The sequence below is a fragment of the Coregonus lavaretus genome, assembly GCF_964263955.1.
Source record: "Coregonus lavaretus genome assembly, chromosome: 31".
Lineage (NCBI taxonomy): Eukaryota > Metazoa > Chordata > Actinopteri > Salmoniformes > Salmonidae > Coregonus > Coregonus lavaretus.
Genome location: NC_140018.1, coordinates 27,482,682 through 27,499,079, shown reverse-complemented (window position 1 = coordinate 27,499,079; position 16,398 = coordinate 27,482,682). Strand labels below are relative to the sequence as shown.

At 42.0% G+C, this 16,398-nt stretch overlaps 1 protein-coding gene across 1 annotated transcript; it reads left to right on the top strand.

Annotated features, from left to right (window-relative positions):
• Positions 1–1,877: 1,877 nt before the first annotated feature.
• On the top strand, positions 1,878–2,948 carry LOC311106475 (4-galactosyl-N-acetylglucosaminide 3-alpha-L-fucosyltransferase 9-like; the record flags this gene model as incomplete). The annotated part of the gene is made up of 1 exon (XM_084148811.1): positions 1,878–2,948. One exon carries the CDS (start codon positions 1,878–1,880, stop codon positions 2,946–2,948), a length of 1,071 nt encoding a protein of 356 aa, XP_084004937.1.
• Positions 2,949–16,398: the final 13,450 nt, after the last annotated feature.

The following is a 16,398-nucleotide window of genomic DNA, read 5'->3' as shown; positions in this document are numbered from 1 at the left end:
GTAACATCGTAATGTATTCGGCACATAAGCTCGTACAGGATAACTTATATATCCTAACTTCACTTTGTCAGGCAAAGACTCAACTTCAAAACTCAAAATAACAGACATGACACTTCTGTTTCCCAACTCTCGCCACCCTGTTTGCGTCGCACCAAACGACGAGCATCACAAACACCAGGAATCTTCCCCTTCAGTTGGTCAACTTTTACATTTACTGCTACCCCAGTAATCACTCCTTTCAATGGCGCCCTTTTCTTGAGAGCGAAACAATTCACAATTCTTTCCCCCATTTGTTTAACTCTGAGCGCCTTCTCCCTCTGACCAACGGAAACACAAACAATTATCACTAGACCACTTCTGGTTACCCTCACCGATTCCACTATACCCAAAACCATTTCCCTGTTTGACCGCTAGGTTTTATGGGTATTATGATTCATACTGTGGTACTCTATTGGTGATCTTATTTATGCCTGTGAAGTCATGTTGGTAATTTCCCTCAATTTCTCCACACACAAACTGACTAATTGTTAGTTTTAGGCCTAGGCTACTCTTGTTAACCTATGACTATGCTATCAGTAATCGCTTGAAACATTAGGCCTATGCTTTAGTTAATGTAACTGAACAAACGCCAGGGTCTGGTAATCATATAGTCATTTAGAGATGTTTGTCTTTTTATTGTATTAAATGGGATAATTGCCAACTTTCTATCTGCTCACCACCACTGTGGGTTATATAGGGCCTACATGAGCCATGCCAGTCAACAGGTTGTTTTTCCTGACCTGGAGGAACCAGATAGATACCCAAATTAAAAGCGAATTCACTTCAGTTGATAAATGTATTAATGTAAATAAATTAAGAAGGCTAATAATAGGCCTGTGCTGGACATTCGATCCCTTTTCTCCCCACACAAAAGGCCTAGGCTTAATTTTCTGCACACAATTGTCGATTACTCATGATGTTGACCTATAACTATGTGATTTCTAATCCCTTAAAACATTATTATGATCAGACGCCAGAGTCCGGTAGCCTAATCATGTCATTTATTTAGAAATGTTTGTCTGTTTCGACAACCTGGCCCTGCTCTGCTCACCTCCGCTGCGATATGACTCTTGGGCGTGGCTCAAATTCAAGGCTCACAGGTTTCGCGTCTCTGGTTATTTGCTTTCTCAAGTTTCGAGGGTAGGTAGCACCTATTTTCATTATTATTAGAAACGACCATGTTTATGCTAATTGCCTTTATATTGTTTAATGTGTTAATTGTTGGTCATTTATGTTAATTGAGCAATCGCATTGTAGCCTATTAGCACTGTTCATTGATATTTTGAAAGTATACCTGATTTAGGTTTGTGCCAGGTAAGGGCAGGTCCTATGATGTTAATATTGCTATTGGCCATGTTTAGGCTATTTTCTAAAGTAAAACTAAACGTCTGCATGTAGGTGGAATTGACTTAAAACGTAGGCTACAAGCAGCAGTAGTATAATGAATCAGCAGCCTATTGATTAGATTATCCTCTGAGTTTCTCTAGCTATCCCATGTTCCCATTTGTTAGTCATGTATGAAATGAGTTGTTATAGGTCATTATTCATCAACCTCTAGGCTACTTATTTCATAATCTTAGCCTATGCATTGATTGTGATCTTGCATAAGTAAGCTAAAATATGTAGACCTGTTTCTATGTTGGACATCTGTGACTAGATAGTGTCAGGTTTTTGTGATATAAAAGGCTATAAGATACACAATCCATATCACCTGAGAAAATATATGCACTGAACCAAACCAGTACATTACTGCATTGTTTGTTTCATTATTGAACCAGTGTCATCAACATTGTTTTGAATCAAACTAATGACATTTTTAATTTTTTTACAGGACAAAAATGGCGATGGCAACTTTTAACCGCTTAATGCGCCGACTTGTGACTGCAATCATTGCAATAGGCTGTTTTGTGACTGTTTTCCTCATGTATTTTAAATGGCCAAGTAATTGGCTTGCATCATCAACACTACCAATTCAGAAGAAAGAACATCTGGAAGCAAATGAGGTTAATAATAAGACCATTGTTCTATTATGGCTGTGGCCTTTTGGCCAGTCCTATGATCTGGACACATGCAGCCCCCTGTTCAATATTGAAGGCTGTTTTTTAACAGCTGACCGAGACCTATACAATAAGTCAAGTGGGGTCATCATTCACCATAGAGACATAAAAAGTGATTTATCAAATCTACCACCATTGCAGCGCCCACCTTTCCAAAAGTGGGTGTGGATGAATCTAGAGTCCCCGTCACACACGTATAAAAACCCAGGTCTTGGAAATATTTTCAATTTGACTTTGAATTATAGGCAAGATGCAGATATTGAAGTGCCGTATGGGTCAGTTGTATTCAGCCAAGAGGAGGGGGAAGCTTTCGTATTGCCAAATAAAACTAAATTGGTCTGCTGGATTGTGAGCAACTGGAACCCTGACCATGCCAGAGCGTGGTACTACAATGAATTGCATAAACACATAGAGATACACACCTATGGAAAAGCCTTTGGAGAACACATCAATGATCAAGACTTCCTGGACACAATATCCAGTTGTAAATTCTATCTTTCGTTTGAGAACTCAATTCACAAAGATTACATCACTGAAAAGCTGTACAACCCACTAGCTGCTGGATCTGTGCCAATTGCTCTTGGGCCACCTAGGCAGAACTATGAGAACTTTGTGCCTGGAGATGCCTTTATACATGTGGATGATTTCCTCTCTCCCAAAGAGCTGGCTAACCATCTCACACTGTTGCATACAAATGAAGAAATGTATCTGCGGTATTTTGACTGGCGCAGACATTTCAATGTCAAGAGGTCCCATTTCTGGGCTGAACACACATGTCATGCCTGCGATTACATTAAAAGACACAAGGAATATAAAGTTTGTAATAACCTTGACACTTGGTTTTGGGGTTGACAGCTCATTTGCTTCTGCAATGTTGGGGTTCAATGTTATGGTATCTCATAAAACATATACGAAATCTGAAGAACATAAGCACATCCAGATTCTTTCCGCAGTTGCTGGAGTTTACATTTACATTCGAGTCATTTAGCAGACGCTCTTATCCAGAGCGACTTACAGTTAGTAAGTGCATACATTTTATTTTATATTTATTTCATACTGGCCCCCCGTGGGAATCGAACCCACAACCCTGGCGTTGCAAACGCCATGCTCTACCAACTGAGCTACATCCCTGCCGGCCATTCCCTACCCTACCCTGGACGACGCTGGGCCAATTGTGCGATCTCTATGATGGCAGTCTCAGACTGAAGTATTGGTGCTTTCAAGACAACTGGGAACTCGTGAAAAAATGAGCTCCGACTGGGAAAAGTAGTTTTGAACGGTCATCCAACTCGAAATTCCAAGTCGCAAACTCTGGCATTTTTCTAGAGCTCCGACTTTCCGACCTGAAAATCACTGATGTCATGATTTGACCTAGCTTTGTTTTCCGAGTTCCCAGTTGTCTTGAAAGTACGGAAGTCCAGAGAGGACATATGAATAAAAAATACCTTGTTATGTCAAGATCACGACTTATTTATCTCAACACTACATAACAAAAGTTGTTTGTCGAGATCACAAGATAATCAAAAGTACCACGCATCAGCCATTCATTTGTTCAGATGCACGATAACCCACTCATCACCTGTGGCTGCATTGATCGCAATGCGTTCGTAGGGTCCTGAACATGCCTGACAGGCCGCCCCCAAGACCACAGCCAATCGCATGCAAGGAATAACGCAGTTAATTTGCCTAGTGTTGTGAGCTAGCTAGTTAGCTAGGCAGTCTAGTAAGCTAGCTTGTTATCTATGCTGCATAACTGATATGTGTATAATTATAAGGGACACTTCATGTTTTGTGGATACTATTAAAATGTACAGTGGGTGAGCTCCATTCCAGTCAGGCTGATCAGATTCAATTTCAGCCTCAGAGGCTCAGAAATAAGGATGCTGCCTTGTGTGCTGTTTCATAGGTAAACCTCATTGCAGGCAGATCAGCTGTCAACGCTTTATAGACTGATGCATATAACCCAGAGTGGGTGAGCTCTAGTCTTGGCAGGCATAAATCACGATTCTGCCTTGTGGGCTGTTTCACATGTAAGACTTTTGTTATGTAGTGATCATGAGATAATTAAGTTGTGATCTCCAAATATATATGTTTTATTAATATGACCTCTCTGGACTTCCGTATGAAAGCACCAATAGAGCAGCGGAAGAATCCAGTTTCTTGCCTCTCTCTGCTGCTCATCTGTCTTTCTGCCTCTCTCTGCTGCGCGTATCAGCCAACCAGACATACAGAATAGTGATGAAGAGGCCCCGTGTAGCTCAGTTGGTAGAGCATGGCGCTTGCAACGCCAGGGTTGTGGGTTCGATTCCCACGGGGGGCCAGTATGAAAAAAAATGATGCACTCACTAACTGTAAGTCGCTCTGGATAAGAGCGTCTGCAAAATGGTGTAAATCAAGTGTTAATCAAATGATAGCTGCAGTACTGTTGATATTTAAAATAGGTAGTTTTTTTCCTACACACACTCACGCATCTAAAAACAAGCATGTTTGATACCGGGTGCACGCTATCTCTGTGGGCAGACCGCGAAACAGGCGCAACCTATCGTGCACGAGCTCCAGGGCAGACCAACATGTGCAACCATAGACTATAAAAAGTAGGGTGCAACCGACGGACGGGGTGGGGGTGGCGAACTTTACGACCAAGTATATTATACCACACAAAAAGACACTTGGCGAGTGGGAGGGCAATGTGCTCAGGCACAGGTAGACCTATTTCTGTGCACGTGCCTGATGTTAAGAAAACTGCCAACATGTTTTTCAGCAGAATTTCCATCCTTGTAATCTCTTCTGTACACTCTTAGAAAAAATTGTTCCAAAAGGGTTCTTCGGTTCGGCTGTCCCCATAGGATAACCCTTTTTTTGGTTCCAGGTAGAACCCTCTTTGGTTCCGGGTATAACTCTCTGTTGAAAGGGTTCCACATGGAACCAAAAGAGTTCTACCTGCAACCAAAATGATTCTACCTGGAACCAAAAAGGGTTGCTCAAAGGGTTCATTCATTTCGTCTTTCAATAAGCCAATTTGTTTGTAGGCTGGTGTTGGGTTCTATTTTTCTCATAATTGGATCTGTATGTGATGAATAACTTAGAAGGAATGCATTAATGATAAGCATAGGTTTGTACTATACTGATATAAATTGTTTCACATAACAGGCTGTGATTCATGTAAGGAACGTTAGGGGGTAGGACAGATAAGACTTGTATTTCTTACAGATACGAACACTCTCTCTTTGTTGTCTGTGAAACCGTCCTTGAACGTAGGTACATAGAGTACAGATTGGAAGGGTGTCTTTTGGGTGCTGACTCTACAGGTTATTATGATAGCAACTTATGCCTGGGAACGGTGGAGCGCCAAGGGGTGGAGCGCCAAGGGGTTGGGACTAACCCGTGCGCCAACGGATTGGCTGAGTAAAGTCTAAACCACACTCAGTCCTTTACTCTGATTGGCCAACAGAAGAGGTGGGAACTCTCTGTCAGAGTATTTGAGAAAGAACCTGTAAACAATGGTTTAGTTCTCTGTCTGCCCTGCGTGGTATTTCAGTGAGCCCGTATACGAACCATCATACTTATCATACATACATTTTGCATATAATAAATTTAGCTTGGATTGAATATCTCTTGATTATGTTTTCTCTTATTCCAATACCAGATTTGAATTACGCAATTTCTAACAATTGGTGACCTCCGACTGTGATCTGGTAGCGGAACTTCGCTGGGATTCATCCAGCCTATTGGACATCGCTGTCGTCGAACTGTGTGTTTCACAAAGTGCCCGGGCTTCTAAAAACACAGGTAAGCAGACACCTATTGTTTATATAACTAAAGTTCTGCATATTGGCTTTATCCAAATTAATTTTGTGAAACACCTGTTTGATGTAAGTGAACCCTATTGTACTATAAATAACGATTACAGTATACTATTTCGATTTCATAATATACTATGCAAATGTTTGATAATTCTGATGGTTAAACCCATGGAATAGTAGAGGTGGCTGTGTGCCCCATAGTAGAGGTGGCTGTGTGCCCCATAGTAGAGGTGGCTGTGTGCCCCATAGTAGAGGTGGCTGTGTGCCCCATAGTAGAGGTGGCTGTGTGCCCCATAGTAGAGGTGGCTGTGTGCCCCATAGTAGAGGTGGCTGTGTGCCCCATAGTAGAGGTGGCTGTGTGCCCCATAGTAGAGGAGGCTGTGTGCCCAATAGTAGAGGAGGCTGTGTGCCCCATTGTATACCTTTGTTATCTGTGTGTGCTAAGAAACTTTAGTTGTGTGACAAAGAATTACGATTGTGTGTCGAGTGTAAGTGTGTCATTTATTACTGTGTGATAGGATTATGACTGTGTATTGTGAGTGAGTGTGATAACTGTGTACTATTTTTGCTGTGTGATAACTGTATACTACGTTTAACTGTGTAATAACTGTGTACCATTTTGGCTGAGAATACAAACAATATTTTAAAACAGTAAATAATGAGAATTACAATTAGGAAATAAAGTTTACATTGTGCAAACGTTAACAAAAGACACCCATAGGAGGTACTTTAAATAGATAGGCAGTACGACGCTATGGCACATATCAGTTCAGACTAGATATGACTAGGTTCAAAGGAGACACTTACAATTCTTTAAGACGGGGTGACGTATGCATGAGAGTGTGAATGATAAACCAGTATACCTTGATAGAAAACTAATTGGGAATCAAAGACGTCTGTGCCTGTCCAAACTGTATAATTTGGGGATAACTGTTGGGTTTGTGGTTGCTTAAGACCATGGTGCTTGCCTATGGAGCAGTGAGGGGAACGGCACCTCTGTACCTTCAGGTTCTGATCAGTCCCTACACCCAAACGAGGGCATTGCGTTCATCCACCTCTGGCCTGCTGGCTCCCCTTCCTCTGCGGAAGCATAGTTCCCGCTCAGCCCAGTCAAAACTGTTCGCTGCTCTGGCACCCCAATGGTGGAACAAGCTCCCTCACGACGCCAGGACAGCGGAGTCACTCACCACCTTCCGGAGACATTTGAAACCCCACCTCTTTAAGGAATACCTGGGATAGGATAAAGTAATCCTTCTACCCCCCCCCCAAAAAAAAAAATTATTAAAAAAAAGAAAAAAAAGAAAGACAAAAAAAGACAAAAAAAATATTGGAAAGTGGTTATCCCACTGGCTATAGGGTGAATGCACCAATTTGTAAGTCGCTCTGGATAAGAGCGTCTGCTAAATGACGTAAATGTGCCCTTGAGCAAGGCACTTAACCCTAATTGCTCCTGTAAGTCGCTCTGGATAAGAGCGTCTGCTAAATGACTAAAATGTAAAATGTAAATGTTAAACCATATAACCCGTTAATAACAATTAGGAACATAAAGCTAAAGTGATGAATTGTGTGACTGAACTGAAACGTTTGAGCTGATATGATTGAACTGTGGCGTTTGGTGTTAGACATAGCATAATACTGGTTTTAGGTGCTTGGGTTGAGGCTTTTTTGTTGATTATTTGATGTAACGTTTGATGTTTGACCCTGCAAAATACTGGTTAAACAATTAGACTGAAATAATTCGGTTTATCGTTGAAATATAAACGTGCACCAACTTTAACTAATTAGGTGGGAATGATTTGATTTAAATAAATAGACTAAAGTACCTTAAATAACGACAGAATATTGGAAACACTAAAACGAGAAATAGCTCCTCAAAGCCTACTCCCGCTGGAGAGGGAAGAGAGAGTTGAGAGGGGAGGGGCTGGAGAGAGCGAAAGTGTGGCTTTTGGAGCCAGGAAAGACTGGGAGTTGGCTGGGAACACCACGGGGTGATTATTTGAGAGGTGCATGTGGGTTTCTGACGAGGGATGTTCTAAACTTGCTCACCCGAACGTAGACGTACGTCATGGGTGAGAAAGTAGAGAATATTTACATTTGCATTTTTGGTGATTTGGCAGACGCTCTTGTCCAGAGCGACTTGCAGGAGCGATTGGGGTTGAGTGCCTTGCTCGAGGGCACATCGGCAGATTTTTCGCCTGGTCGGCTCGGGGATTGGAACCGGCGACCTCTCGGTTGTTGGCGCGGCGCTATTGATCACTAAGCTGCCTGCCGCCCCATATGAGTTTAAGGTTGTGGCGTTGTTTGATCATGTGATAAGGTTTAATGGGTAATCGGACCATAACTAATGTGGTTATGGAAGTACTGTATCAATAGTGGAGAACCAATAGGGGGCTCCATTGAACTATTATGGTTTATTTGGCATTTCGGTGGCATGAGGCGAAGTCAACGGCTGGTGTGGGTGGTGACCGGATGCTACTGAGTATTTAGTTTGGTAATGTTGAATGGACTATTTGTAGCGTGTTTTGGGGTTAAATAGAAAAACTAACTTATTCAATAGGGAATGGGTGAAGGGAGAGAGAGTTTTTTGCTGAGGTGAAAGCTACTGCGATTTTCATTTGGTGACGTCACTTGCTCTATGAACTGGGAGTAGTTACTTTGAGAGCATCGCAGATGGTGTGGAGTGCCTGGCGATGTATGTAAAGGGTTCCTGGTTCGAAAACAGGTAGGGACAGTGAGTAAAGCTTTCGCAGTGGGGCTATATACCTAGATTACTATGTGGATTGAGAAATGTGAAAGGTTGAATTAGATAGCTTAAATAGAAGTATTCTAGAAAGGTCTATGAAAATATGTTATAAGGTCCCCATGCGATTTCCCCGAAGGAGCAAGGGGAGACAGATTTTCCTAGGGGGTTGAACAAATAATTGATAATGGATCATTTGAGATGAGATCACATGTAGCAGAGTTAGGGTAATCAATTAAATAATAATTGTATACTCTAGGAATTTTGAGTGGTTTTATGGATTAGTTATGAGGAATTAGATTGATACAAACAATTAGTGATGGGTTAAGACTGGGGATATCTGTATCATGTTTTGTGTGTACTCCCATTTTTAGATTATAACCAGGAGAAAGAGATTAGCTCATCTCGTTGGAATGTTGCCCAGGGCTAGGGGAGCAGTAGTGAAGTTAGGCAGTATTTAGGTCATAAAAGTGAGCTACCAAATTAAGTGAGGCCTGGCTATTTGTGGTTGTTATTTTTCAAATTGGGTTTTTCAAACAAAAAACAACACACCTAGTATGATGTTTATAAAGCCTTGTTGTTTCAATTTTGGGGGGTTTTCAGCAGGTCAAGGGTGATAGGTAGGATTAAATAATAACTATATATGAAGGAGAGGACAAAATACTTAAAAAAAAAAAAAAGATTAGAAATTGAGAGCTGAACATGTATGTGTGAAGATAATTTATTAACCACACCTGTATGTCAGAGGTTTTGTGCCCCACAGGTGAACTAAAGGAGAAGGTGACCCACTCTATCTAACCAGGAGACTGAAGCAGGCCTGGCGGGAAGGGCCCTACCAAGTACTGCCTTTGCCAGCAGAATAGCTGAGAGATCCATCTGGGTGCATGTCACTCACTGCAAAAAGGTAAACCCAGCTACACCTGACGAACAAACACAGAGTTAGGAGAAAGAACCGATCACCACTAGGGCTCGGGGGTTGGCTCCTTAACGAAGATTCCCTTACCCTGTCTGATCATCCCTGTGTGAGTTCGATAGAAGGTGAAGCAATGGGTTGGCCTCTGGCGTCTGACATGTTCTCAGGGCGAGGGTGGGGATTCACAGGTCTCCCGACGGTAGGTAGCTGTCTGATTGTGGGGGCCATATTCCTAACACACACAGACCCTCCTGATCAGCCAGAAGTAGTAGTTAACCTAACACAAGTTGATAAGGCATAGGAGACAGCTAGACGTAGGGAAAGGGGAAGTACTAGGGACTTTAGGGAAGGACATCACCATATGTATGTCACCATGTACATCCTGGGACTATGTAGTTGCTTATACCAAGCGGGGGGGGGGGGGGGATATGTCAATCTCCATACACAGTTTAGGGACAGGTGTAGTATTGTGAAAGTAGGGAATTATCAGAAATGGCAGTGCGACCCATATAAGGGTAGGTACTGTCTGAAAGTCTGAATTATGCTAAAACAGATTACAGACCTGACAAGTGAGATATCCTCTTCAACTGGGGCACCCTATAGAGTAAACCTCTCTGAGGGAGGTAGTGAGACAGTGCAAACTATAGACCTGAAGGAAGTAGTACAGATGGAGACGGAGTAAATAGATTTTAACCTGTGGTTGGAATGGATTCAGTATACGGTCTAAAGAGGACTGTTATGCCTGTAGGACAGCCAAACCAAGGTTAACAACTACTCCGTTCCCCTTGACAGGCTTTAACTCTCTGTCAGGTTTATCCTCCATGCAAGCCACCTGGGAATGTGGTGAAAGAGTCTTGTAGTAACTTGAACTATCTGTATCCCCCGATAACAAAGTCATTCCGACCTAGGTTGCCTACGTTTGAAGTCACAGGGGATTCTTATTGTTTTTCTAGGACTAATAAGATAGGATACAGGGTAGGGCATCTTAGCAGAGAATATCACAACTAAAGAGACCATGACTAATCTCTCCTCTTTGTTGCAGCCAGAGGATTTTAGGAACCAAAACCAGGCCCGTGCTGACATCTGATGGTTGTGTGGTGATAACTGATTGTGAACTCACCTACATACGCAAACAATCAAACGTGTCAGAGACTGGTGAGTTGTCACATAGAAAGTAGGACCTCCTCCCGGGATCCTTTGATGGAAGGATATATATATATTGATGGGATAGGAGTACCTCGAGGGGTTCCAGAACAATTCAAAGCTAGGAATCAGATCGCAGCTGGGTTTGAATCAAGTATTTTCTGGTGGTCAACAATTAATAAAAATGTAGATTGGATAAATTATATTTAATATAACCAGCAAAAGATTTATAAAACCACACTCGTGATGCAATAAAGGGATTAGCTGAGCAGACAGCGGCAACTAGCTTAATGACATGGCAGAATAGAATAGCTTTAGATATGCTTTTGGCTGAGCGGGACGGGCTTTGTGTTCTGTTTGGATCTCTGTGCTGTACTTTCATCTCCAACAACACAGCACCGGACGGGTCCGTGACCAAAGCGCTTCAGGGAGTGACCACGCTGGCGAACGAACTGGTTGAGAACTCTGGTATTGATAGCTCCATAAACGGTTGGTTTGATAACATATTTGGTAAATGGAAAACTATTGTTGTAACTATTCTGGGTGAAGTTATAGCTTCTATGGGTATACTTGTTCTTTGTGGATGTTGTCTTATTCCCTGTGTCTGAGGGTTGGTGAGAAAAGGAGATGGAGAAGGTGGTTTCCAAACAGATGGTGAGATACGGCCCAATCCCGGACTCCGACCTAAGGAATGAAGGATATGACCTACCAGACTTGGAGGAGTGACACCCTAGAGGGTGTCTAAAGGGGGCCAAAATGTACTTCCCTGTTTGTGTTTTATGCTTTATTAATCAAGCTAACCATTGTGAATGTTTGTCTTTCCTTATGTGAAGGTTTGAAGTTCCTGGGTGACTGGTAGCCAACCGTTTGCAAGTTGGGTGTAGATGGAAGGACTGAGGGTTTTTATTTTTCAGTATCATTATTGCCTCTTAATAAAAGTGTGATTCTTTTTGTTTGTATTGTATTTTAATGACTGACATCCTGTGTTTTCTTATTTTGGGTTCACACCCTAGTGGGTGTGAAAAGGGGGATTGTTGGGTTCTATTTTTCTCATAATTGGATCTGTATGTGATGAATAACTTAGAAGGAATGCATTAATGATAAGCATAGGTTTGTACTATACTGATATAAATTGTTTCACATAACAGGCTGTGATTCATGTAAGGAACGTTAGGGGGTAGGACAGATACGACTTGTATTTCTTACAGATACGAACACTCTCTCTTTGTTGTCTGTGAAACCGTCCTTGAACGTAGGTACATAGAGTACAGATTGGAAGGGTTATTATGGTTATTATGATAGCAACTTATGCCTGGGAACGGTGGAGCGCCAAGGGGTGGAGCGCCAAGGGGTTGGGACTAACCCGTGCGCCAACGGATTGGCTGAGTAAAGTCTAAACCACACTCAGTCCTTTACTCTGATTGGCCAACAGAAGAGGTGGGAACTCTCTGTCAGAGTATCTCTGTTATCATACATACATTTTGCATATAATAAATTTAGCTTGGATTGAATATCTCTTGATTATGTTTTCTCTTATTCCAACACCAGATTTGAATTACGCAATTTCTAACACTGGTTTCCAGTGAGCAATTTACAACAGTGGATGATCAAACCATTTGTAGAAAGCTTGCATTTCCTGCTCTCAAGCAGTTTTTATGAAATTAGGCCATAATTACATTTACATTTTAGTCATTTAGCAGACGCTCTTATCCAGAGCGATTTACAGTTAGTGAGTGCATACATAATTTTTTTATTTTTCATACCCCCGTGGGAATCGAACCCACAACCCTGGCGTTGCAAACGCCATGCTCTACCAACTGAGCTTGATAATAAATGTGTGAATCAGTGAAATTCACAAACTAGAATTGTGTTTTTTGTGTGAATTGTGTTCAGTTGTCAGATGATGATGATGATGATTAATTGAATTCCGTGACGTCACGAGTGAGGAAGGAGGAGGTGTGGCGGGAAAAAGGGGTGGAATAAATGGTGGCGTTTTTTGGACTCACATGCTTTCCGTAGTATGTTGACGTGTGGATTTTGTGGATCACTAGCCTCCTTGCTGTACTTTACACAACATGGTTTAGCTAGTAGTGGCAATATAGTCATAAAGCTGAAGTTTACCTCCGTGCAAAGCTGTACTAAAACAGTTATACAATTGAACAGTTTTAGAAGCCAACAAATACAATGGCAGCCGCCTGGGAAGAAATCAGACGTCTGGCAGCGGATTTTCAGAGAGCACAGTTTGCTGACACAGTGCAGAGGTAATGCAAGCTGGCTAGTGCAAAATAGCTATCTATAACTACAGTCCTAGCTATTTGGCTAGCTAAATCCATTGTTGGCTAGCTAAATCGCTAAGCACAACAATGGATATTGATTGATTGCTAGCTATCTTGCTAACTTATGGAACGTTAACGTGAAGCTAGCAAATGAACTAGCTAAGTAGGAGAAGTTCAAGATGACGGTCAATCACCCTCGGTCTGGGGCTCCATGCAAGACCTCACCTTGTCACCTCATCAATGATCATGAGGAAGGTGAGGGATCAGCCCAGAACTACACAGCAGGACATGGTCAATGACCTGAAGAGAGCTGGGACCTCAGTCTCAAAGAAAACCATTAGTAACACACTACGCCGTCATGGATTAAAATCCTGCAGCGCACGCAAGGTCCCCCTGCTCAAGCCAGCGCATGTCCAGGCCCGTCTGAAGTTTGCCAATGACCATCTGGATGATCCAGAGGAGGAATGGGAGAAGGTCATGTGGTCTGATGAGACAAAAATAGAGCTTTTTGGTCTAAACTCCACTCGCCGTGTTTGGAGGAAGAAGAAGGATGAGTACAACCCCAAGAACACCATCCCAATCGTGAAGCACGGAGGTGGAAACATCATTCTTTGGGGATGCTTTTCTGCAAAGGGGACAGGACGACTGCATCATATTGAGGGGAGGATGGATGGGGCCATGTATCGCGAGATCTTGGCCAACAACCTCCATCCCTCAGTAAGAGCATTGAAGATGGGTCGTGGCCGGGTCTTCCAGCATGACAACGACCCGAAACACACAGCCAGGGCAACTAAGGAGTGGCTCCGTAAGAAGCATCTCAAGGTCCTGGAGTGGCCTAGCCAGTCTCCAGACCTGAACCCAATAGAACATCTTTGGAGGGAGCTGAAAGTCCGTATTGCCCAGCGACAGCCCCGAAACCTGAAAGATCTGGAGAAGGTCTGTATGGAGGAGTGGGACAAAATCCCTGCTGCAGTGTGTGCAAACCTGGTCAAGACCTACAGGAAACGTATGATCTCTGTAATTGCAAACAAAGGTTTCTGTACCAAATATTAAGTTCTGCTTCTCTGATGTATCAAATACTTATGTCATTCAATAAAATGCAAATTAATTACTTAAAAATCATACAATGTGATTTTCTGGATTTATGTTTTAGATTCCGTCTCTCACAGTTGAAGTGTACCTATGATAAAAATTACAGACCTCTACATGCTTTGTAAGTAGGAAAACCTGCAAAATCGGCAGTGTATCAAATACTTGTTCTCCCCACTGTATATATATTTTATTTTATACCTACAGGGGTTGTCAAATTCAAAATCAAAATGGCTAATGGTACATTTTATGGCCATCTTAAAACAATTATTAGACTTACAGGGGTTAAACACTATTATTGCACACATTGAGTCCATGCAACTTATTATGTGACTTCTTAAGCAAAATTTTACTCCTGAACTTATTTAGGCTTGCCATAACAAAGGGGTTGAATACTTATTGAATCAAGATATTTCAGCTTTCCATTTTTTATTAATTAGCAAAAACAATTTGAAAAACATAATTCCACTTTGACATTATAGGCTATTGTGTATAGGCCAGTGACCAACAATCTCAATTTAATCAATTTTAAATTCAGGTTGTAACAACAAAATGTGGAAAAAGTCAAGGGGTGTGTATACTTTCTGAAGGCACTTTATGTACAGTATCTTCACAGTCAGGCCTACATATGAGTACTTAAAGGTAGACTCAAGCCTCATTCACATTACATCTGAGCAGTCTGTTGCGATGCGCCGGATATCATTCATTTCAATGGGGACTGTCCGCAACGGAGTGGTATAGCAGCGCTCCCCTTGTGGTTGAAGGCTCGGTTGCGAAACAGATGCCACATACTTAAAAATGTTCCAAACTGAATCGTCTTTAGTGCAGTCCGGGGAGAACAACTGCCCCCTCTTATTGAGGATTTCAAGTTCAAGGCCAACCGGGGTACTGCAGGCAATGTTTTCAGAAAGCATTATAGTCAATAGGAGTATGGCGATCTTCGTGGTCAATATTCATGGGTATACACAATTTTTAGAACAAACTCATGGTGCCAATACTTACTTCTATTTCACCAGATGTATGTCCTTTAACCAATTATTTTAAAATCGCACATAGAAGAAGTTATAGGGGAAATGTGCAGCCTGCAGTACCCTGCTTGGCCTTCAACTTGAGATACTCAATGAGCTGGGGCAGCACTGAGCTAGCCTGCAACATCACTTCCTAGAGCAGCTCAAATTGCACATGCAATGTTCCCAAAAACTCCTCCATGAAACAAGATGGCAACACGCCAAAACAACACTTCCTGGTCTTCAAAAGCACCACTGAGACTTCACATAGGAAACAATAGGTTGATGTCATCGATGGCTTTATGGGATAGCTAGCAATTTGTAAACAATTACCCATTCCTATAAGTGAGTACTATTTTAATAGTAATGTTAAATAATACACATTGGCCATTAGGCCAATTATATTATGACTGTTGCCTGCTGTTTTAGTTTATTGTGATGGTAATGACGCTTGTTTTTTTAATCATTGTTAGGTGGAGTTCGCTAGCTACAGTGTCTTCAACCTAGCCTAGCTTTTAGCTAGCTAGCTGCTCTGTAAGCTAGTTTGACATGCTAGAAAGTTAGAGAAACAAGTTGAGGAAAAAGTAACTAAACATAACATGTTTTTTTATCACCTGGAACAATATGTGTCTCCTGTCTTGAATGAAAAGGTTATATTTTGCAATCTCCCAAAATAAATGCGATCTCTGACGAGAGGCTCTCCTCCATCTTGTCTTGCATTGTGAAACCATATGCTCTCCGTCCAGTAACGGAATGAGATTGCATGAAGATCACGTACGTCATAATGAAATACGTCACGATGTGTACAGGCATCAGCTAAAAGTATCACTGTATATAATGGGCTTGTTCGACATTGCAGCCGACAGTGCAGGCGACTGCCGACTGACTGATCTACAAAGAACCTTGCATCATAAATAACTACTCATTATTATTTGTAGATCATTCAGCCAGTCACAATTTACCCATGATACATTACGGTTTGATCCTCTCGAACACGGCCATTGAGATGAGCGAAATGCAAGACTTCGCTCTCACACAGTCACACACAGTATCTGCATATGTGCATGGATACGCTTCACGCTGTTACAGCGTGGTAGCCAGGGGACCAAAACAGTGGAGAAGTGTAGCCTCAGGCTTCAGCACTCTTAGTTGTTGTGGAAATTGACCCACTATGCTGTTTACGTTCTGCATCTACGGCATATCACTGAGTCTACCTTTAAAAGTTATTTAATCTCTTTGCAGGCACCAATGGAGTCCATTTTGAAGAGGAAAATGAAAAGAATCCTAGTGAAAATGAAATAGCTCTGTCTGAGGATGGAGCAGGCTGACAC